Source organism: Cebidichthys violaceus, unplaced genomic scaffold (genome assembly GCF_023349555.1).
Source record: "Cebidichthys violaceus isolate CVI_PGR_0920_01 unplaced genomic scaffold, fCebVio1.0.p SCAF_60, whole genome shotgun sequence".
In the NCBI taxonomy this organism is placed as follows: Eukaryota; Metazoa; Chordata; class Actinopteri; order Perciformes; family Stichaeidae; genus Cebidichthys; species Cebidichthys violaceus.
Genome location: NW_027176817.1, coordinates 1,153,890 through 1,172,421, shown reverse-complemented (window position 1 = coordinate 1,172,421; position 18,532 = coordinate 1,153,890). Strand labels below are relative to the sequence as shown.

Genomic DNA, 18,532 nt, shown 5'->3' with positions numbered 1-18,532 from the left:
TATATATATATATATATATATATATATATATATATATATATATATATATATATATATATATCTACTAGCTTAGCATAAGGACTGGAAACAGTATATATATATATATACGTATATGGTTCAGTCAGATTCTCAGTATGGAACCTGAACACCTGTACGTGGTCTCGCCTCGTCCCCCCTGCAGACCATCAGCCGGGCCTTCATGAACGGCAGCGCTCTGGAACACGTGGTGGAGTTCGGTCTGGACTACCCGGAGGGGATGGCGGTGGACTGGCTGGGGAAGAACCTGTACTGGGCCGACACCGGCACCAACCGCATCGAGGTGGCCAAGCTGGACGGGCAGCACCGGCAGGTCCTGGTCTGGAAGGACCTGGACAGTCCCCGAGCTCTGGCTCTGGATCCAGCTGAAGGGTGAGAACTAAAACCAGGAGGAGACGGATCAGTACGACGGGTAGACCAGTAGACCAGTAGACCAGTAGACCAGTAGACCAGCATGAGGACCATCAGAAGAAAAAAATCTGTTTGTTTCTCCTAAATTTGTTGTTTTTTCTTGTTTATTTTCCGACTTAAATCTCAGAGAATATTTAATTTTTTCTTTGTCATTTTATTCATATTATCCTGTTTCTTTGATGTGAGAGAATATTAACGTTTTTTTCTCGTAAACTTCTGACTTAAGTCACAGAATATTCATGTTTTTCTCTTATAAATTTACCACTTAAATCTCCCCGATATTCTGAATATCCCCCGTCTCTGTAATGTCTTTATTTATGTATTTTACCCACAATGCCCTAACCCACCGTCGTAGACCAGAGACTCACCTGAGAACCACTAAGACCTGGTTACCTGTCCACAGGTACATGTACTGGACCGAGTGGGGCGGAAAGCCAAAGATCGACCGGGCGGCGATGGACGGGACGGGTCGGATCACTCTGGTGGCCGACGTGGGCCGAGCCAACGGACTCACCATCGACTACGCCGAGCGGCGCCTCTACTGGACCGACTTGGACACCACGCTCATTGAGTCCTCCAACATGCTCGGTGAGAACGCGTTGTTTTAGGACGTTAATGAGGACGATCGGCTCCATGTTGGTCTCTCAGCACCGAGTGGTCAGGAGGTCACCTTTGGAATAGAATAAATATAATATAATATAAATACCATCGTCACCTTATTCAATGCTCCCTTTGGTCATAACCACAGATCAGTTTGATTTAATAATCTCCAAATTTACTCCAGATTTATTTCTTAAAGGAACCGTTTTATTTTTGATGATGAATATGTTTCACCATGTTGTTCATGAACAACTCGTCTCCTCTCCTCATGTCCTCGTGTCCTCAGGTCAGGACCGAGAGGTGATAGCGGACGACCTCCCTCACCCTTTCGGCCTCACCCAGTACCAGGACTACATCTACTGGACCGACTGGAGCCAGCGCAGCATCGAGCGAGCCAACAAGACCAGCGGCCAGAATCGCACGGTGATTCAGGGCCACCTGGACTACGTCATGGACATCCTGGTGTTCCACTCATCCAGACAGGCCGGCTGGAACGCCTGCGCCTCCACCAACGGACACTGCTCCCACCTCTGCCTCGCCGTGCCCGTCAGCAGCTTCGTCTGCGGATGCCCCGCCCACTTCTCCCTCAACTACGACAACAAGACGTGCAGCGGTGAGGCGGCCGGTTAAATATGTGGAGAACATCTTTTTCTTCTGCAGAACCCTGCAGGTCTGACCCGGTTCTTCTTTGTCTTCTAGCTCCGACCTCCTTCCTGCTGTTCAGCCAGAAGACGGCCATCAACCGCATGGTGATGGACGAGCAGCAGAGTCCGGACATCATCCTGCCGATTCACAGCCTGAGGAACGTCAGAGCCATCGACTACGACCCGCTGGACAAGCAACTGTACTGGATCGACTCCAAGCAAAACGTGGTCCGCCGGGCTCAGGAGGACGGGAACCAGGTACGTCAGAGACCAGATCCCCGTTGAAGTGGTTCTATATAAACCAGTTTGTGACCCGTCTCTGGTTGTGTCCCATCAGAGTATGACGGTGGTGTCCAGCTCTCTGGGGGGACCCAGTCAGGGTCTGCAGCTCTACGACCTGAGCATCGACATCTACAGCCGCTTCATCTACTGGACCAGCGAGGTCACCAACGTCATCAACGTCACCCGGACCGACGGCAGCAGAGTCGGGGTGGTTCTGAGAGGAGAGACGGACAAACCCAGAGCCATCGTGGTCAACCCTGAGAGAGGGTCAGTGTCCTCCAAACAGTGTCCCCGAGAGAGGGTCAGTGTCCCCGAGAGAGGGTCAGTGTCCCTGAGAGAGGGTCAGTGTCCTCAAAACAGTGTCCCCGAGAGAGGGTTAGTGTCCTCAAAACATTGTCCACGAGAGAGGGTCAGTGTCCTCAAAACAGTGTCCCTGAGAGAGGGTCAGTGTCCCCGAGAGAGGGTCAGTGATGTCGATGGGTCAGTAATGGACTTTATGAGGTTTCTGTTCAGGACACAAACGTGATTCTAGAGTTTTGAAGAAATGAAGTGTGCAGATGAAACCAGCATGTGACTCAGTGGTTCTGTGCTGCAGGTACATGTACTTCACCAACCTGCTGGAGCGTTCTCCTAAGATCGAGCGGGCGGCGCTGGACGGGACGGAGCGAGAGGTTCTGTTCTTCAGCGGTTTGGGGAAACCCGTCGCTCTGGCCATCGACAACGAGGCGGGGAAGCTGTTCTGGGTCGACTCGGAACTGAGACGCATCGAGAGCAGCGACCTCTCTGGTGAGTCTGGAGGGTTCAGATCCACATCAGGGTCCACCAGGTGGTGGGGGGGTCCTCACACTCTGTCTGTACGTTGAAACATCAAGCTACTGCTGGTTAGCTTAGCTTAGCATAAAGATAACATCCACCGATCAGCTCCTCTAAAGCTGATCAACATGTTTATATCATAATAATATTTTCATTTGTAGTCTTTTAAGGGTAAAATTACCAGAAATACCGGCAAAATGGTAAATTAATATTTTTATACTAGATTAGCCGTTTCCACCTGTTCGCTGTAATAATGCTAAGCTAAGCAGCTGTAGCTTCATGTTTAGCGTACAGACCTGAGAGTGGCATCAGTTTGAACATCTGTCACTGATTTATTTATTTATTAATCTTCTAGCTGAACAATCACAACTAAACCGTGATGCTCATCTAGTGAGGAGAAGTTAGTCTGTGTTCAGTCTGTCTGTCCTTCAGTCTGTCTGTCCTTCAGTCTGTCTCTCTGTGTTTTAACCCAGGGGGTGACTGTGGTTAACTGGAGAGCAGGGCCACCTTTCAATCAGAGGGTCGGCGGTTCGATCCCCGGCTCCTGCTAGTCTCATGTCAATGTGTCCTTGAGCAAGACACTTAACCCCAAAATTGCTGAATCGTAAGTCGCTTTGGCTAAAAGCGTCTAATGTAACCCTGTGGGTAGAGTGAGTAGCAGGACAGATTGGACAGAGTGAAGACAGACTAGACTGAGGACAGACTGAAGACAGACTGAGGACAGACTAGACTGAGGACACTTTGTCTTGTGTCTGTAGAGTAGAAGTTTGTCTGATCTCAGCACATTCCTGAGATTCTCTGAGCTCCACGCAGGCCGACAGGAATGTGAAGCATCTGTGGGAGAGGGTTTAGGGGAGTCCTGGTTCAGGACTTAAAGTCCTCCTCTGTGAAGCACTAAACCAGATAACTGACTGAGACCAGGACCATGAACTTGATGATGTAACATGAATATATATATATATATATATATGTATGTATATATACTATGTTGAATACATTGTGGTGTGTTGTTCTGGTCCATAAGGGTGCTAACCCTTAGGGACCATGAGTGATCTCTGTCTGACGTGTAGCTGACTGTTGCATCACTGTCCTCCTGCCCCCCCTCCTGCCTCACCCCTCAGTTTCTCACCCGTTTTGTTGCCTCTGATCCTGAACCTTTTGGCCCTACAACCTTGTTTTGTTTTTTTCCTCCCGACGCTTTTTAAATTAAAAAACATTCAGGAGCCAATCGGATCGTGATCGCAGACTCCAACATCCTGCAGCCGGTGGGCCTGACGGTGTTCGGGAACCACCTGTACTGGATCGACAAGCAGCAGCAGATGATCGAACGCATCGACAAGACCACGAGGGAGGGTCGCACCAAGATCCAGGCCCGCATCGCCTACCTGAGCGACATCCACGCCGTCCACGAGCTGGACATGAGGGAGTACAGTGAGTCTGACTTGAGGACATTGGGGACCTTAAAGATGTTATGGAGGTTTGGGACGTTAGGGGGACATTGGGGACCATTGAGACGTTGGGGCGACGTTGGGGACCATTGGGACGTTGGGGGGACGTTGGGGACCGTTGGGGGGACGTTGGGGACCTTTGAGACGTTAGGGGGACATTGGGGACCTTTGAGACGTTGGGGACCATTGGGACGTTGGGGATCGTTGGGGACCATTGAGACGTTGGGGGGACGTTGGGGACCTTTGGGATGTTAGGGACCTTAGGGACGTTGGGGACCTTAAATGGGACATTGGGGGGACCATTGGGACGTTGGGGATCGTTGGGGACCATTAAGACGTTGCGGGGATGTTGGGGACCATTGGGACGTGAGGAGACCTCAGTCTGTCCTCAGGCTCTGTGTTTGACCTCTTATCTGTCCTCAGCTGTGTCTCTGTCTCACCTGTCCAGGTAAACACCCGTGTACGTGGGACAACGGCGGCTGCTCCCACATCTGCATCGTGAAGGGAGACGGGACGACTCGCTGCTCGTGTCCCGTCCACCTGGTGCTGCTGCAGGACGAGCTGTCCTGTGGAGGTGAGAGACAAACTCAACGGTCTTCTTACTGGTTTTTAAACGAGCTCGCTCTGACCCGTCACGCGTCTCCGTCTCTCAGAGCCCCCCACCTGCTCCCCGGAGCAGTTCTCCTGCACCTCAGGAGAGGTGGACTGCATCCCTCAGGCCTGGAGGTGCGACGGTTACCCCGAGTGTGACGACAGCAGCGACGAGGAGGACTGTCCCGTCTGCTCCGAGTCAGAGTTCCAGTGTGACAGCCGGCAGTGTATCGAGCTGAGCCTCCGCTGCAACGGGGAGGTCAACTGTCAGGACCGGTCCGATGAGAACAAGTGTGAAGGTGAGACGGGTCCCATCCTCTCCTCTCCTCTCTGTGTTCACTTCCTGAAGTTCAGTCACAGTTTCTCTGATTTGTCGTCACATGTTGTTTAACGGGGACGTGACCGGTGTTTGTCTTCCTGTTGGTCTCCCAGTACGCTGTCCTCCGGACCAGTTCACCTGCTCCAATGGTCAGTGCATCGGGAAGCACAAGAAGTGTGACCACAACATGGACTGTACGGACAACTCTGATGAGATCGGCTGCTGTGAGTCTACTAACAGATATTAATATGTATACATTATTATACAGATATCAGATACTACGTTAACAATAACACAACGTAACACATTACAGGATGCTGCTCATCTCTTGTAGTGTTCACATGTCTTTAGTTTCATAAAGTTATAGACAACTAAATAACAATAACAAATAAAAAGCATGTGTTTATACATGTAATCGTTTACTATGGAGGACCAAAGCTGACATTACAATAAATAAATAAATGTTCAATGATCAAATAAATGTGCAGGTCATTTAAAAACATAAATTATAAATAATGAACTAGTTATTAATTTCATTCATGGTAGAATAGTACATTTGATTATAAACAATCATATAAAGTAATAATAATATTATATGAACTGTGTTCTTCTGTTATTAAATTGATATATAATGCAATAAGATTTATTCTGTCGTTGTGTCTTAAAAATAATAAAAGCGTATGTTGTTATTGTTGTTGATTAGAACAGGAAGCTTGTGATGTATTCTAACATGTCTCTTCTTCTGTGGTGTCAGACCCGACAGAGGAGCCTCCTCCTCCCTCCAACAACACCATCGGATCCATTGTGGGCGTGGTCATGGCACTGTTCGTGGTGGGCACCGTGTACTTCGTGTGTCAGCGCGTCCTCTGTCCTCAGATGAAGGATGACGGAGAGACGGTCACCAACGACTTCGTGGTTCATGGGTCGTCGTCTTCGGTGCCGCTGGGATACGTTCCTCATCCGAGCTCTCTGTCCAGCTCGCTGCCAGGTGGGACGTCCTAACCTCGAGTATCTTTATCTACCTCATGGCCTTTAATGAACGTGACGCTGACATGTGTTTAAACCTACAGGGATGTCCAGGGGGAAGTCTGTGATTGGCTCCCTCAGCATCATGGGCGGGAGCAGCGGACCGCCGTACGACCGCGCTCACGTGACCGGAGCTTCATCCAGCAGCTCGTCCAGCACCAAGGGGACCTACTTCCCCCCGGTGAGACATGTGGTTTATTATTTCATATTATATCAGGACCTACTTCCCCCCGGTGAGACATGTGGTTTATTATTTCATATTATATCAGGACCTACTTCCCCCCGGTGAGACATGTGGTTTATTATTTCATATTTCATATTATATCAGGACCTACTTCCTCCTGGTGAGACATGTGGTTTATTATTTCATATTTCATATTATATCAGGACCTACTTCCTCCTGGTGAGACATGTGGTTTATTATTTCATATTTTATCAGTGGAAACAACACGGTTTATTTATTAAATGTACTTCATGCTGAAGAGGTAATTTAATTATAAGTTTTTTAACTGCTGATTGTTTTGTTGCAGATCCTGAATCCTCCTCCGTCTCCTGCTACAGTCCGCTCTCAGTACACCATGGAGTTTGGTTATTCCTCCAACAGTCCCTCAACTCACAGATCCTACAGGTAACTCATTATATCATGTTAATCTCTTTTATTATCTCATGTTAATATCTTATTATCTCTTATTATCTTGTGTTAATATCTCTTATTATCTTGTGTTAATATCTCTCATTATCTTGTGTTAATATATCTTATTATCTCTTATTATCTTGCGTTGATATCTCCTATTATTTTTTGTTGATATCTCTTATTATCTTGTGTTGATATCTCTTATCTTGTGTTAATATCTCTTATTATCTCGTGTTAATATCTCTTATTATGTTGTGTTAATATCTCTTATTATCTCTTATTTCTTATTATCTCTTATTATCTCGTGTTAATGTCTCTTATTATCTTGTGTTAATATCTCTTATTATCTCTTATTATCTTGTGTTAATACCTCTTATTATCTTGTGTTAATATCTCTTATTATCTTTTATTATCTTGTGTTAATATCTCTTATTATCTCTTATTATCTCGTGTTAATATCTCTTATTATCTTTTATTATCTTGTGTTAATATCTCCCATTGTCTTGTTTTAATAACTCTTGTTAAGTATTCTTACTCTGTGGTGTTCTTACTCCATGTTCTTACTCTGTGGTGTTTCTACACATGTTCTTACTCTGTGGTGTTTTTACACATGTTCTTACTCTGTGGTGTTCTTACTCCATGTTCTTACTCTGTGGTGTTTCTACACATGTTCTTACTCTGTGGTGTTTTTACACATGTTCTTACTCTGTGGTGTTTTTACACATGTTCTTAGTCTGTGGTGTTTTTACACATGTTCTTACTCTGTGGTGTTTTTACACATGTTCTTACTCTGTGGTGTTTTTACACATGTTCTTACTCTGTGGTGTTTCCTCAGCTACCGTCCCTACACGTACCGTCACTTCGCCCCCCCCACCACCCCCTGCAGTACCGACCTGTGTGACAGCGACTACACTCCAGGCCGTCGGGCTCCTCTGAAGTCTTCTTCTGGTGCTAAAGGTTACACCAGCGACCTGAACTACGATTCTGAGCCTCTTCCTCCTCCTCCGACCCCGAGGAGTCAGTACCTGTCAGCTGAAGAGAACTGTGAGAGCTGTCCTCCTTCTCCTTTTACCGAGAGGAGCTACTCTCATCACCTCTACCCGCCGCCTCCGTCGCCCTGCACGGACTCCTCCTGAGCACCCACAATGCACCTCTCCACAGCCTCGCCCCCACAGACCACGCCCCCCTCACTGTAAATAGCAATTGTGCATAAAAGAGGTTAAAAAGGCTGAGGAAGAGGAGGAAGAGGAGGAAACATTTGTACAGTGAAAAAGAGAAAAGCATATTTATATATTTTCTATACAGTGTTTACTGATGATGTCATAGAGGTTTGTATTAAGACATTTGTACATTTTTTAAGAAAAGGTTTTATTAAAATCATCACAAATATTAAGTTGCCTTAAACCGGGAGAACAAGAGGCCGAACAGAGGGACGATTTACCTTATCTGATGCCAGATATGAAAAACATCAACAGGAGAAGAAGAGGAGAAGGAGGAGGAGAGCGCCCCCTGTGGTGTCTGTGGTTACCATGTAAACTGGAGAACGCCGTACTTTGATTTACGTTTTACCTCCTCAGTTAGAAAACGGTTCGTAGGATCGTGTCTGATGGATGAGTCATGTGATGAGTCATGTGATGAGTCATGTGATGAGTCATGTGGTGAGTCATGTGATGAGTCATGTGGTGAGTCATGTGGTGAGTCATGTAGCAATAACACAACATATTTATTAATCAATCAAACAGGTGCTCTGTATTGACGAGGCAGCAGAGGATCAATAAGTTTGATTAAACTCTACGGAGGTCCTGAAGTATGGAAGCCCATTGACGCCAGGAAAAGAGAAAAAGGTCCCATCAGTCCTTTTTTAGATTTCCTCATCATTTTGAGGTATTAAGTCATCATTTTTAGAATGTTTCTCGTGTTTTGAGAGTTTTTCATGATTTTGACTTTTTTGCCATCATATTGTCAGAGATGGTCTTCCATACTTTCTCCATGAGGCAGGAAGTGTTTCTAGAATCTGAATCTGAAGACGATCAGACTCTTTTGGTTTGTGTTTGTTTTTGTTTGTTTCTCACTAGAAACGACTTCTTGCTCTTGTCCCTTCGGGGCCTCCGTACTAAACACTAAAACATGTCAAAGATCAGGTGTCACATGATTCATCGGGATAAAAACCAAAACGTCGTGTTTTGATTGACGACGTCGTCGCTTCTCGTTTATTTTCTCGTGAACTCGATCTCGTGCCTGAAAAGTTCTCGTCTTCATCTTCACGTTTTTATTTTAACGAAATGCTCGATAGTATTTTTGTACCACATATTGTGTAGATATCGTATTTATAAACTATTTAGAAAATCATTGTAAATCTTTACTTTTACTTTTCATTCCGTCTTTTTTTATATCGACTCGTTATATTTTTCTACAAAGTTTCACTCAAAACGTTCAAACGACAATCTCAGAAGAACAAATAACAACAAATCAAAAAATAACAACAAATCAACTAATAACAACAAATCAAAAAATAACAACAAATCAACTAATAACAACAAATCAACTAATAACAAATCAAAAAATGACAACAAATCAAAAAATAACAACAAATCAACAACAAGGTTTCTAGTGTTCAAGAGCCAGAGGTCATGAGGTCAACCATCAGTCAGTTTCTTTTCTGTTGTCGTGACGACATAAATGTATTTTTCTCGTTTTAATTTTCTGTCGTTAACAGAATCTGTAATCTGACAATCTCAATGTTTACACTATATTTTTTTAATGACATCATCCGTCTTAATGAGACGATTTTACAAACAGGCTGAAGTATTTAATCTTTTCACATTTTAGAAAATATTAAATTGTAAAACCAAAATGATTCATTAAAATAATCTTGTGTCATTTTTTCAGATATTGATTATTAGAAAATCTAATTTAATTATTTTCTGAATAAAAAGCAGTAAAAATATCTTTGGCGATGTTTCGAGTTTTGTGTCGTTATAAATATAAAGGTTTTTTTGATACTTTGAGGAATAAAAACGTTTTTCTGCAAAAAAACTTTATAAAACAAGATTCATTCTTAAATATTAAATTAAACAGTCGAACATGAAAATGTAATAAAAAACGTAAAGACGAAAACCAGCTTGAATAGTCGTCTTTATTTTTCATTTTAAAATATTGATTTCACTCGTTTACTTTTCTAGAAATAATCGTCGCGATCTGAAGATTAAAGATTAAAAAGTTTATCAATAAAATTCAATTTGATGGTAAAAAATAATCGTTTGAATGCAACGAAGTCCTGAAAAATGTTTTAATGTTTTTAATGAAACTGAATGAACTAAAACACATTATTATGATCAGGAGACTAATCATTGATCATTTCTTATTTATTAATCACATCCTCTTTAGGAGACGTTTCTCTTTATCTGCACTTTAAACTTTACAAGACTTTTATTTGTTTTTTAAAACAAATATTTCTGACTTTGTTTCCTTGTTGTTTTAACCTCATTTTACATCTTTTTTTAATAATTTGTACCGTTTTTTTTAAAGTTTTTATGAAATTAATCAAATGTGTTTAAAGTCAAAGAACAAAATTTTGAATCTGTTGAATCTAAAAGGAATCAGTTATTTCATTTTTAAAAGTACAAATTCATAATTTAAGAGAATCAATGAAACCAGCAGGTACTAATATTACATTTTTAGGGTAAAAATGAATGTGTGAAGGCTGGGTGTCAAATTATATTAATATTAATTCAGATATTAATATTAACGTATTTCTATAAAAACACAAACATTTCTCAAATGTCAAAACATTTTAGTTTTATTGTAGTTTATTTTACGTCTTTATTTACAGAAGACATTAAAGAGAAAATTACTTTTATTGTTTGAACTTGTTTGAATATTTCAGTTTTATGAACAAAAAGTTTCGAAGTCTGTTGGTTCAGAAGGTCGTTGGTTCGATTCCCTAAATCAAAAATATAAAACAAGTTGTTGCTTCTCTGGTTTCAGGCTTTTGATCTTTTTAGTTTTGGGTTGAAAAAGATCAAGGAAAACAGAAATGTAAAAATGTCGAGTCGTCATTATCTGTATATTTTTTTAAGCACTTTTGTCTCCAAGTTTTCTGGATTCATTCATTTTCTCTCACGGTGCTCCGTCAAGTTATTGTTTGTTCCACTAATTATTGTTTGTTTACCTGTAAACATGAACACCTGGACCTGTAGTTTACCTGTAGACCTGTTCAGCCAACCAGCTGCCCCCACAAACCTGTAACTCATGAAATGATTTTTCCTTTTTGTTGAATATAAAGTGAGTGAACTTTACGTCTGTGTGGTTTTATAATAATAATAATAATATATATATATATATATATATATATATATATATATATATATATATATATATACATGTATACTAAAAACGCCTCTACTGCTATGTTTCATACATGTATTTTTAATATAAAATAATTATAATATATAATCTATTTATATTCTGATAATGTTAATGTGATTTTTATAAAGAGGACAAAAATATATCAATATTTATATTTCATTACATTTTTATCTGATATTTAATGTCACTAATTGAAATATGTATCTCCTGCTCGTATTCTGAGTATTTAGAAACGTATTTAGCTTTCCCCAATATTTATAGGAATACTTTCTGCTGCGTGTATGATTGGCTAGAATCTTGAATAAATTATGATGTATTTCTTACTCGCAACATATTTTTATCGATAAAAAAAAAAATTAAAAAAATAAATAAATATATATATATATATATATATGTATATATATATATATATATATATGTATATATATATATATATATATATATATATATATATATATATATATATATATATATATGTATATATATATATATATATATATATATATATATATATATATATAGTGGTTATTACGATAATTGTACCACGCCCCTTTAGTCTCACTGTGCGCTGATTGGACGGCTCCTGTCACGTGGTAAGAGAACAGCGGAAGAAGAAAACTCCGCAGCAGTAAAGAAGGTGAGGAAATAAATAAAAGAGAAAACTAATCGTTTTAACGGATAAAACCGGTAAAGACACGTCATCACCGGGTCCGGTAAGAAGCTCCACGTGTTCGGTACCGGACCCGGTGTTCAAACGTCGTGATTTAGGTCAGATTTGTGACAGTTAGCGTCCATTTCCGTTAAGAGAAAGTGAAAATATGAAGCGATATGAGACATAAATATGATATTAAACCGATAAACCGGAGATATTAATATCGGTGTTGATTAATCGATGAGCTCCTGTTAGCTGACGTCATTAATTAACACATATTTACGGGTTTTTACGTCTCTGGACGTTTTTTTTTGTTGTTTTCGGGCCTGAAAACGGGAGTTTCCCACCTACGTACCGCTACGTCATCATTACGTCGTGACGCAAGGAAAGGTTACGTAGCGAGATGTAAACTTTTTATTTTATCATTTTTAGATAAAATAATAAAATGAAAACTAGTGTTGATTCTTCAGCAGCAGCACAGAGACTACATTATAAATATTAATAAAATAATAATACAAATAAATACTGTGAAAGATAATTATAAATATTAATAAAATGAATACTGTGAAAGATAATTATAATGTTTTGTTATTTTAATATTTTTCTGGATTATTTCTAGTTTTACTGATTTTTGAGTTTTGCTAAATAATCCACAAAACCCATAAAATGACAAATACTAAACAATAATAATAAAAAAATACGTAAATATGACTTCAAAATATATATAAAAGATGTAACTTAATACAATTAAAACAATAATAAACTTTTGACAAAATAAAACAAATTATAAAAATTGAAAAGTAATTTGTAACATGAAGAATATAAAATCAATGGAAAAAAAATATATGTGAATAAATAATATGTGGTTTTGTACATAAATAATGTATTAATCAATCATCAGTAAATTAATCATCAGCTTTTCACAATCTGTGAATCGTTGAAATCATTTCAAAGTAAAACTTCTGCTGATGTTTGAGTTCATATCAGAAACATGTGATGTCACTGATGTCACTGATCGGTACATGTGATGTCACTGATCGGTACATGTGATGTCATTGATGTCACTGATCGGTACATGTGATGTCATTCATCGGTACATGTGATGTCATTGATGTCACTGATCGGTACATGTGATGTCATTGATCAGTACATGTGATGTCATTGATGTCACTGATCGGTACATGTGATGTCATTGATTGGTACATGTGATGTCACTGATCGGTACATGTGATGTCATTGATTGGTACATGTGATGTCATTGATGTCACTGATCGGTACATGTGATGTCACTGATATTCATATTGATCGTCTTCTGTGTCTCAGGATCAGCTGAGCCTTCAGGATGCAGAGCACCACTAACTACCTGTGGCTGATCTCAGACCTGCTGGGTCAGGGAGCCACGGCCAACGTGTACCGGGGCAGACACAAGGTAGGTCACGTGACTCACTCTCAGCCAATCAGGGAGCAGGGAGGAGTCACATGGACATCTTGTTTAATCCTTTCATATTCATTCAGTTTTACATTACATTACATTACAGTCATTTAGCAGACGCTTTTATCTACATCGACACACCGTAGACGCAGCTACGGGAGCGATTCTGGGGTTAAGTGTCTTGCTCAAGGACACATTGACATGAGACTAGTAGAGCAGGAGACAGGGATCGAACCACCGAACCTCTGATTGAAAGGCGGCCCTGCTCTCCACTTAGCCACAGTCATTTCTTCTGTTAGAATCTGTTGTTTTATGTCTCGCTGACTGATTTCACTCAGCTGTGTTTGTGTTGTTGTTGTTGTTGTTGTTGTTTGTGTTGTTGTTGTTGTTGTTGTGTAGAAAACCGGAGACCTTTACGCCGTCAAAGTCTTCAACAACCTGAGCTTCTTGAGGCCGCTGGACGTTCAGATGAGAGAGTTCGAGGTTCTGAAGAAACTCAACCACAAGAACATCGTGAAGCTGTTCGCTGTGGAGGAAGAGGTGAAAACACAAGAGTCTAAAGATGAGACATGAAAGAGTCCACTAGTGTCACATGTTTCAGTACAATAGAGGAGCCTCGAGTTTTTAATATTAAATATTAACAGCCTCTCCTCTCTCCTCTCTCCTCTCTCCTTTCCTCTCCTTTCCTCTCCTCTCCTCTCCTCGTTTCCGTTTCCGGTTCCGTGTGAGTGTGAGGGTGCGTGGTGGACATGTGAGCAGTGGATGTGTGGAGTTTTGATCGTATGTTTACAGTTTTGGGATTGTTCCTCACTTCCTCGGTGTGTGCACATGATCAGGTAAGAGACAGGGTGTGTTTACCGGTAGAATAACGCGTGATAGTGGTTTTGTTTAACTTTTTTTCGGGAGCATGGCGTCCTCTGAGACGCCACCCCCGTCAATCCGGCAGGGAGTCCGGATAGTCCCACCGGACAGCAGCGGGTCGGTAGAGGAGGTGCTGCTGGCTGTCGGAGAGCAGGTGGGACACAACAACCTCTCGTTTTCATCCCGGATGAATAAAGCCGTGGTTGTGTTCATGACGAGCGAGGCGTTTGTCCACAAGCTGGTGGAGAGCGGCGTGTTTCTCAGGGACAGCTTTGTGCAGGTGTCTCCGCTCTCAGTGCTGTCTACGAGGATCACCGTGTCCGGTGTTCCGCCGTTTATACCGAACGACCTGCTGGAAAACGAGCTGCGCAGGTTTGGAAAGTTTGCCAGCAGTTTTAAAACGGTAAGTTTGGGATGCAAGGATCCCAAACTAAAGCATGTGCTGTCGCTGAGGAGGCAGGTCTTCATGTTCCTGGAGACACCTGCACAAACACTGGAGGTGTCCTTCAGGGTGAAACACGGGGAGGGTTCCTATATGGTCTACGCGAGCTCGGGACAGCTCAAATGCTTTGAGTGCGGGGATGTGGGACATAAACGTTTCGCGTGTCCGCATAAGCAGCAGAGAAGCGCGGAGGCCCTTGCCGCGGACGCGGCTGTTCTCGCGGCTTGCGAGGTCGCTGCTGGGACCGTGACTGCTCTCGCGGCTCCGGGCGCGGACACTCTCGCCTCTCCGTCCGCGGACACCATCGCGGCTCCATCCGCGGGCGCTGCGGATCCCGCCGGCGGCGCTTCCTCGTCTTCTGATAACAAAAATGTCGACAAGGAGGATCAGGGTCAGGCTCACAACCTGCAGGCTCCTGTGGTTGTGCAGAACCTCACTGCATCTGGTACCAAAGCACCACCTCAGTCTGTAGAACTCCGTGAAGAGGCAGCCACAGGTGCTGTAGGTGGAGATCACACCATAGGCTTAGATGAAGGACAGAGTGTACGGTCTGTGTCCAACAGCCAGCTGTCTTGTGAAGGAGAGGACATGGAGGAGGAGAGTGAATCAGATACTGCATCTAACTCTGAAGCGTGCGTTAAAAGCTCTGATCTGTACTCACTAGAGGACATTAACTCGTTTTTGGACGTAACTTACAAAAGATCTGTAAAAGTGAGTGAATATTTCGGTGACACTGAGAAGTTCATTCGCTCTGTTGGGGTGGTGCAGAGACAGGTGGGTTTTGACCTTTTAGATGAACGAAAGCTCTTCCGTCTAAAGAAACACATCACAACCCTGAGGAAAGTAAGAAAAAGTAAAAGGGTTAAAACCACTAAGACAGTTTGACATGATCATGTGTCACACGGGGTTTTCCACTTTCCACTGCTTATTTCTGCTCTTGTCCTGCCTCCTTTCCTCTGACCTTTCAATGCAGAGCTTTAATTTAGGGTCTTTAAACATCAATGGTGGGAGGGACAGACAGAAAAGAGCATTAATACCGGAAGTTGTAAATCAAAAAAGGTTGGACATCCTCTTTTTGCAAGAAACTCACACCACTCCATCAGATGAAGTGGACTGGGGTCTATGGTGGGAGGGCTCATGCACCCTGAGCCACGGCACCAATCTTAGTGCCGGAGTAGCCGTGCTGTTTAGAACAGCAGCCAATGCAACAGTGCTGTCTGTCACTGAGGTGGTGAAGGGTCGTCTGCTGATGGTGAGGGCGGAGATAGAGGGCTCGCTTTACTGCTTCCTGAATATATATGCACCGAATCAGGGGTCAGAAAGAGCACGCTTCTTCACTGTGCTGCAAAACGAACTGCAGAGCTGCAATCAGGAGCAACTGATCATCGGAGGGGACTTCAACTGCACTGTAGACTTCACCATAGACAGGAACAGTGAGGAACCACACCCACTGTCAGCTCAGAGTCTCCGCAACGTCATCGCACACCTAGATCTGTTGGCTGCATGGAGAGTAAAACACCCACAAAACAGGCAGTACACATGGGTCAGGGTCAGAAACGACAGGATAAGTGCAGCCAGGCTGGACAGAATCTACATCTCGCACAGTCTCAGTTCCAGACTGAAAAACAGCACAATCAGTCCAGTCGGGTTCACTGCTGAAGGAGAGGAGGATGGAGTTGAGCTCCTTCCTGCAGGAGAGAGTGAAAGGAGCTCTGGTCAGGTCCCGTTTTCTCCAGTTGAAGGACATGGACGCCCCTAGTTTGTTTTTCTTCAACCTGGAGAGATCGGTGGCGCAGAGGAAGCGGATGACCTGTCTGAAGCTCCCAGGAGGCAGGATAACCACCGACCAGAGGGAGATGAGGACTCATGCCATGGGCTTCTACGCTGCTCTTTTTGGGGAGGAGCAGTGCTGTACAGAGAGCAGTAAGGAGCTCCTGGAGGGTCTTCCACAGCTCAGTCCAGCAGAGAGGGCTACGCTGGACGGAGAGCTGACGCTGGAGGAGCTGACGGCTGCAGTGAACCGGATGGCTTCAGGGAAGACTCCGGGAATCGACGGCCTCTCCACGGATTTCTTTAAGCAGTTCTGGAACATTATCGGTTCTGACTTACATTGTGTTTTGTTGGAATGTTTTAAAACTGGATCACTTCCGGTCTCATGCCAGCTGGCGGTACTCTCCCTGCTGCACAAGAAGGGAGACTTGGCCCTTCTGAAGAACTGGAGACCAGTGGCCCTGCTGTGTACTGACTATAAGGTGCTTTCCAGAGCCTTGTCTAACAGACTGAGAGAACACTTGGAAGTGATTGTAAATAGTGATCAGACATACTGTGTCCCAGACAGGACAGTGACGGACAACATTTTTGTGATTCGTGATGTGCTCGATGTTTGTAAATTTCACGATGTCAATGTCGGTATCGTCTCACTTGACCAGGAGAAGGCGTTCGACAGGGTGGATCACTCCTATCTTTTTTCTGCACTTAGGGCATTTGGGCTTGGTGATGGTTTTTTGTCTTGGGTGGGTTTGCTGTACAGTGGTGCGGTATGTATGGTTAAAATGGGAGCTGGGCTGAGTCGCCCGATCCCGGTACAGCAAGGGATTAGGCAGGGCTGTCCGATCTCAGGCCAATTATACAGTCTTGCTTTTGAGCCTCTCTTGTGCAGGCTGAGGAGTCGGCTCAGTGGTCTGGCACTGCCTGGGTCCTCCAGTCTTTGTCGTCCCCTCGCTGTGTCTGCGTATGCTGACGATGTAAACGTCTTCGTCAGGGACCAGGTAGATGTTCAATGTCTGCAGGATATTTTGTCACTGTATGAGAGGGCTTCATCTGCACGGGTGAACTGGGGTAAATCTGAAGGCTTATTGGTGGGACACTGGAGACATCAGACGGTGCCTCGCCTGCCTGGAGGTCTTCAGTGGGGAAAAGGAGGCCTAAAGGTGTTGGGGGTGTTCTTAGGTTCTGAGGACTTTCAGAAAAAGAACTGGGAGGGAGTCAAGGAGAAGGTGTGTGCTCGGTTCTCTCGTTGGAAATGGTTGATACCCCAGTTGTCATATAGGGGAAGAGTTCTGGTTGCTAATAACTTGGTTGCCTCGACTCTGTGGCACAGACTCATCGCGCTGACGCCTCCAGGAGGCCTCATAGCGGAAATACAGAGGTTGGTAGTGGACTTTTTCTGGTCTGGCCGGCACTGGATTCGTGCAGCAGGCCTTTATCTGCCTGTGGCAGAGGGAGGGCAGGGCCTCATTGACATCCAGTCGAGGATCGCCTCATTCAGACTCAGGACTGCGCAAAAGCTGCTCTATGGCTGTGGCCCTACCTGGATGGACACTGCTAGACTGCTGCTGAGGAGAGCTGGGCGGTTGGGTTATGATAAGCAGCTCTTTCTCCTACAACATGAGAAAGTGGACTTGGCCGGGCTGACACCATTCTACGGCTCTGTTCTGCAGGCGTGGCAGATCTTTACCACTTCACGTAAAGCTGAGGAGACTCCAGGCGTGTGGCTGCTGGAGGAACCTCTGTTCTTCAACAGCTTCATCGGGGCTCAAACGCTGCAGTCTGCCAGCCTGCGAACACAACTAAGACAAGCCGGCTGTACTAAGCTGGGGCATTTGTTGAAGATGTCAGCGACAGCAGCATCCAGGGTCACCTTCAGGCAGAAGGCCAACATCACGTCTGTCAGGCTGACCAACAGAATGGTGGAGGAGGTCTGTGCCGCCCTGCCACAACACCTGAGAGCGTTTGCAGGAAACTGTACTCTGTCTGACCAGTGGGATGAAGAGAGTGAGTACACTCCCCCCACTCTGCTCATTGCCCCAGCTGTGGGCGACTGGCAGGGGGGAGGAAACAAGCTGCTGACGTTCACAACCCCTCGTCTGGACAAGTTTCAGGTGGCAGAAAAGAAAGCAATTTATGAAATCTGTGTAAAGGTTGTGAACTTGCGCTCTCTGGCAGGGTTGAAGGAGTCGAGGTGGACCGTTTT

At 43.8% G+C, this 18,532-nt stretch overlaps 2 protein-coding genes across 3 annotated transcripts in view; both read left to right on the top strand.

Annotated features, from left to right (window-relative positions):
* lrp6 (low density lipoprotein receptor-related protein 6) overlaps positions 1-11,102 on the top strand; it is a 30,750-nt gene extending 19,648 nt beyond the window's left edge. The window contains exons 10-23 of the mRNA XM_068733966.1: positions 182-408; positions 851-1,035; positions 1,334-1,660; positions 1,747-1,949; positions 2,029-2,240; positions 2,569-2,759; positions 4,008-4,217; positions 4,683-4,808; positions 4,888-5,124; positions 5,258-5,368; positions 5,899-6,132; positions 6,215-6,351; positions 6,701-6,798; positions 7,640-11,102. Coding sequence (XP_068590067.1) covers positions 182-408; positions 851-1,035; positions 1,334-1,660; positions 1,747-1,949; positions 2,029-2,240; positions 2,569-2,759; positions 4,008-4,217; positions 4,683-4,808; positions 4,888-5,124; positions 5,258-5,368; positions 5,899-6,132; positions 6,215-6,351; positions 6,701-6,798; positions 7,640-7,940 — 2,799 coding nt within the window. The 3' untranslated portion in view covers positions 7,941-11,102. The remainder of the gene's footprint in view (positions 1-181; positions 409-850; positions 1,036-1,333; positions 1,661-1,746; positions 1,950-2,028; positions 2,241-2,568; positions 2,760-4,007; positions 4,218-4,682; positions 4,809-4,887; positions 5,125-5,257; positions 5,369-5,898; positions 6,133-6,214; positions 6,352-6,700; positions 6,799-7,639) is intronic.
* Positions 11,103-11,748: 646 nt separating this feature from the next.
* tbk1 (TANK-binding kinase 1) overlaps positions 11,749-18,532 on the top strand; it is a 15,639-nt gene continuing 8,855 nt past the window's right edge. The window contains exons 1-3 of one of the 2 annotated variants that reach the window (XM_068733983.1): positions 11,749-11,809; positions 13,148-13,253; positions 13,656-13,796. In XM_068733983.1, coding sequence (XP_068590084.1) covers positions 13,167-13,253; positions 13,656-13,796 — 228 coding nt within the window. In that variant the 5' untranslated portion in view covers positions 11,749-11,809; positions 13,148-13,166. Of the gene's footprint in view, positions 11,810-13,147; positions 13,254-13,655; positions 13,797-13,902; positions 14,093-18,532 lie in introns of those variants that run through there. The other variant, XM_068733984.1, reaches the window with a different exon arrangement.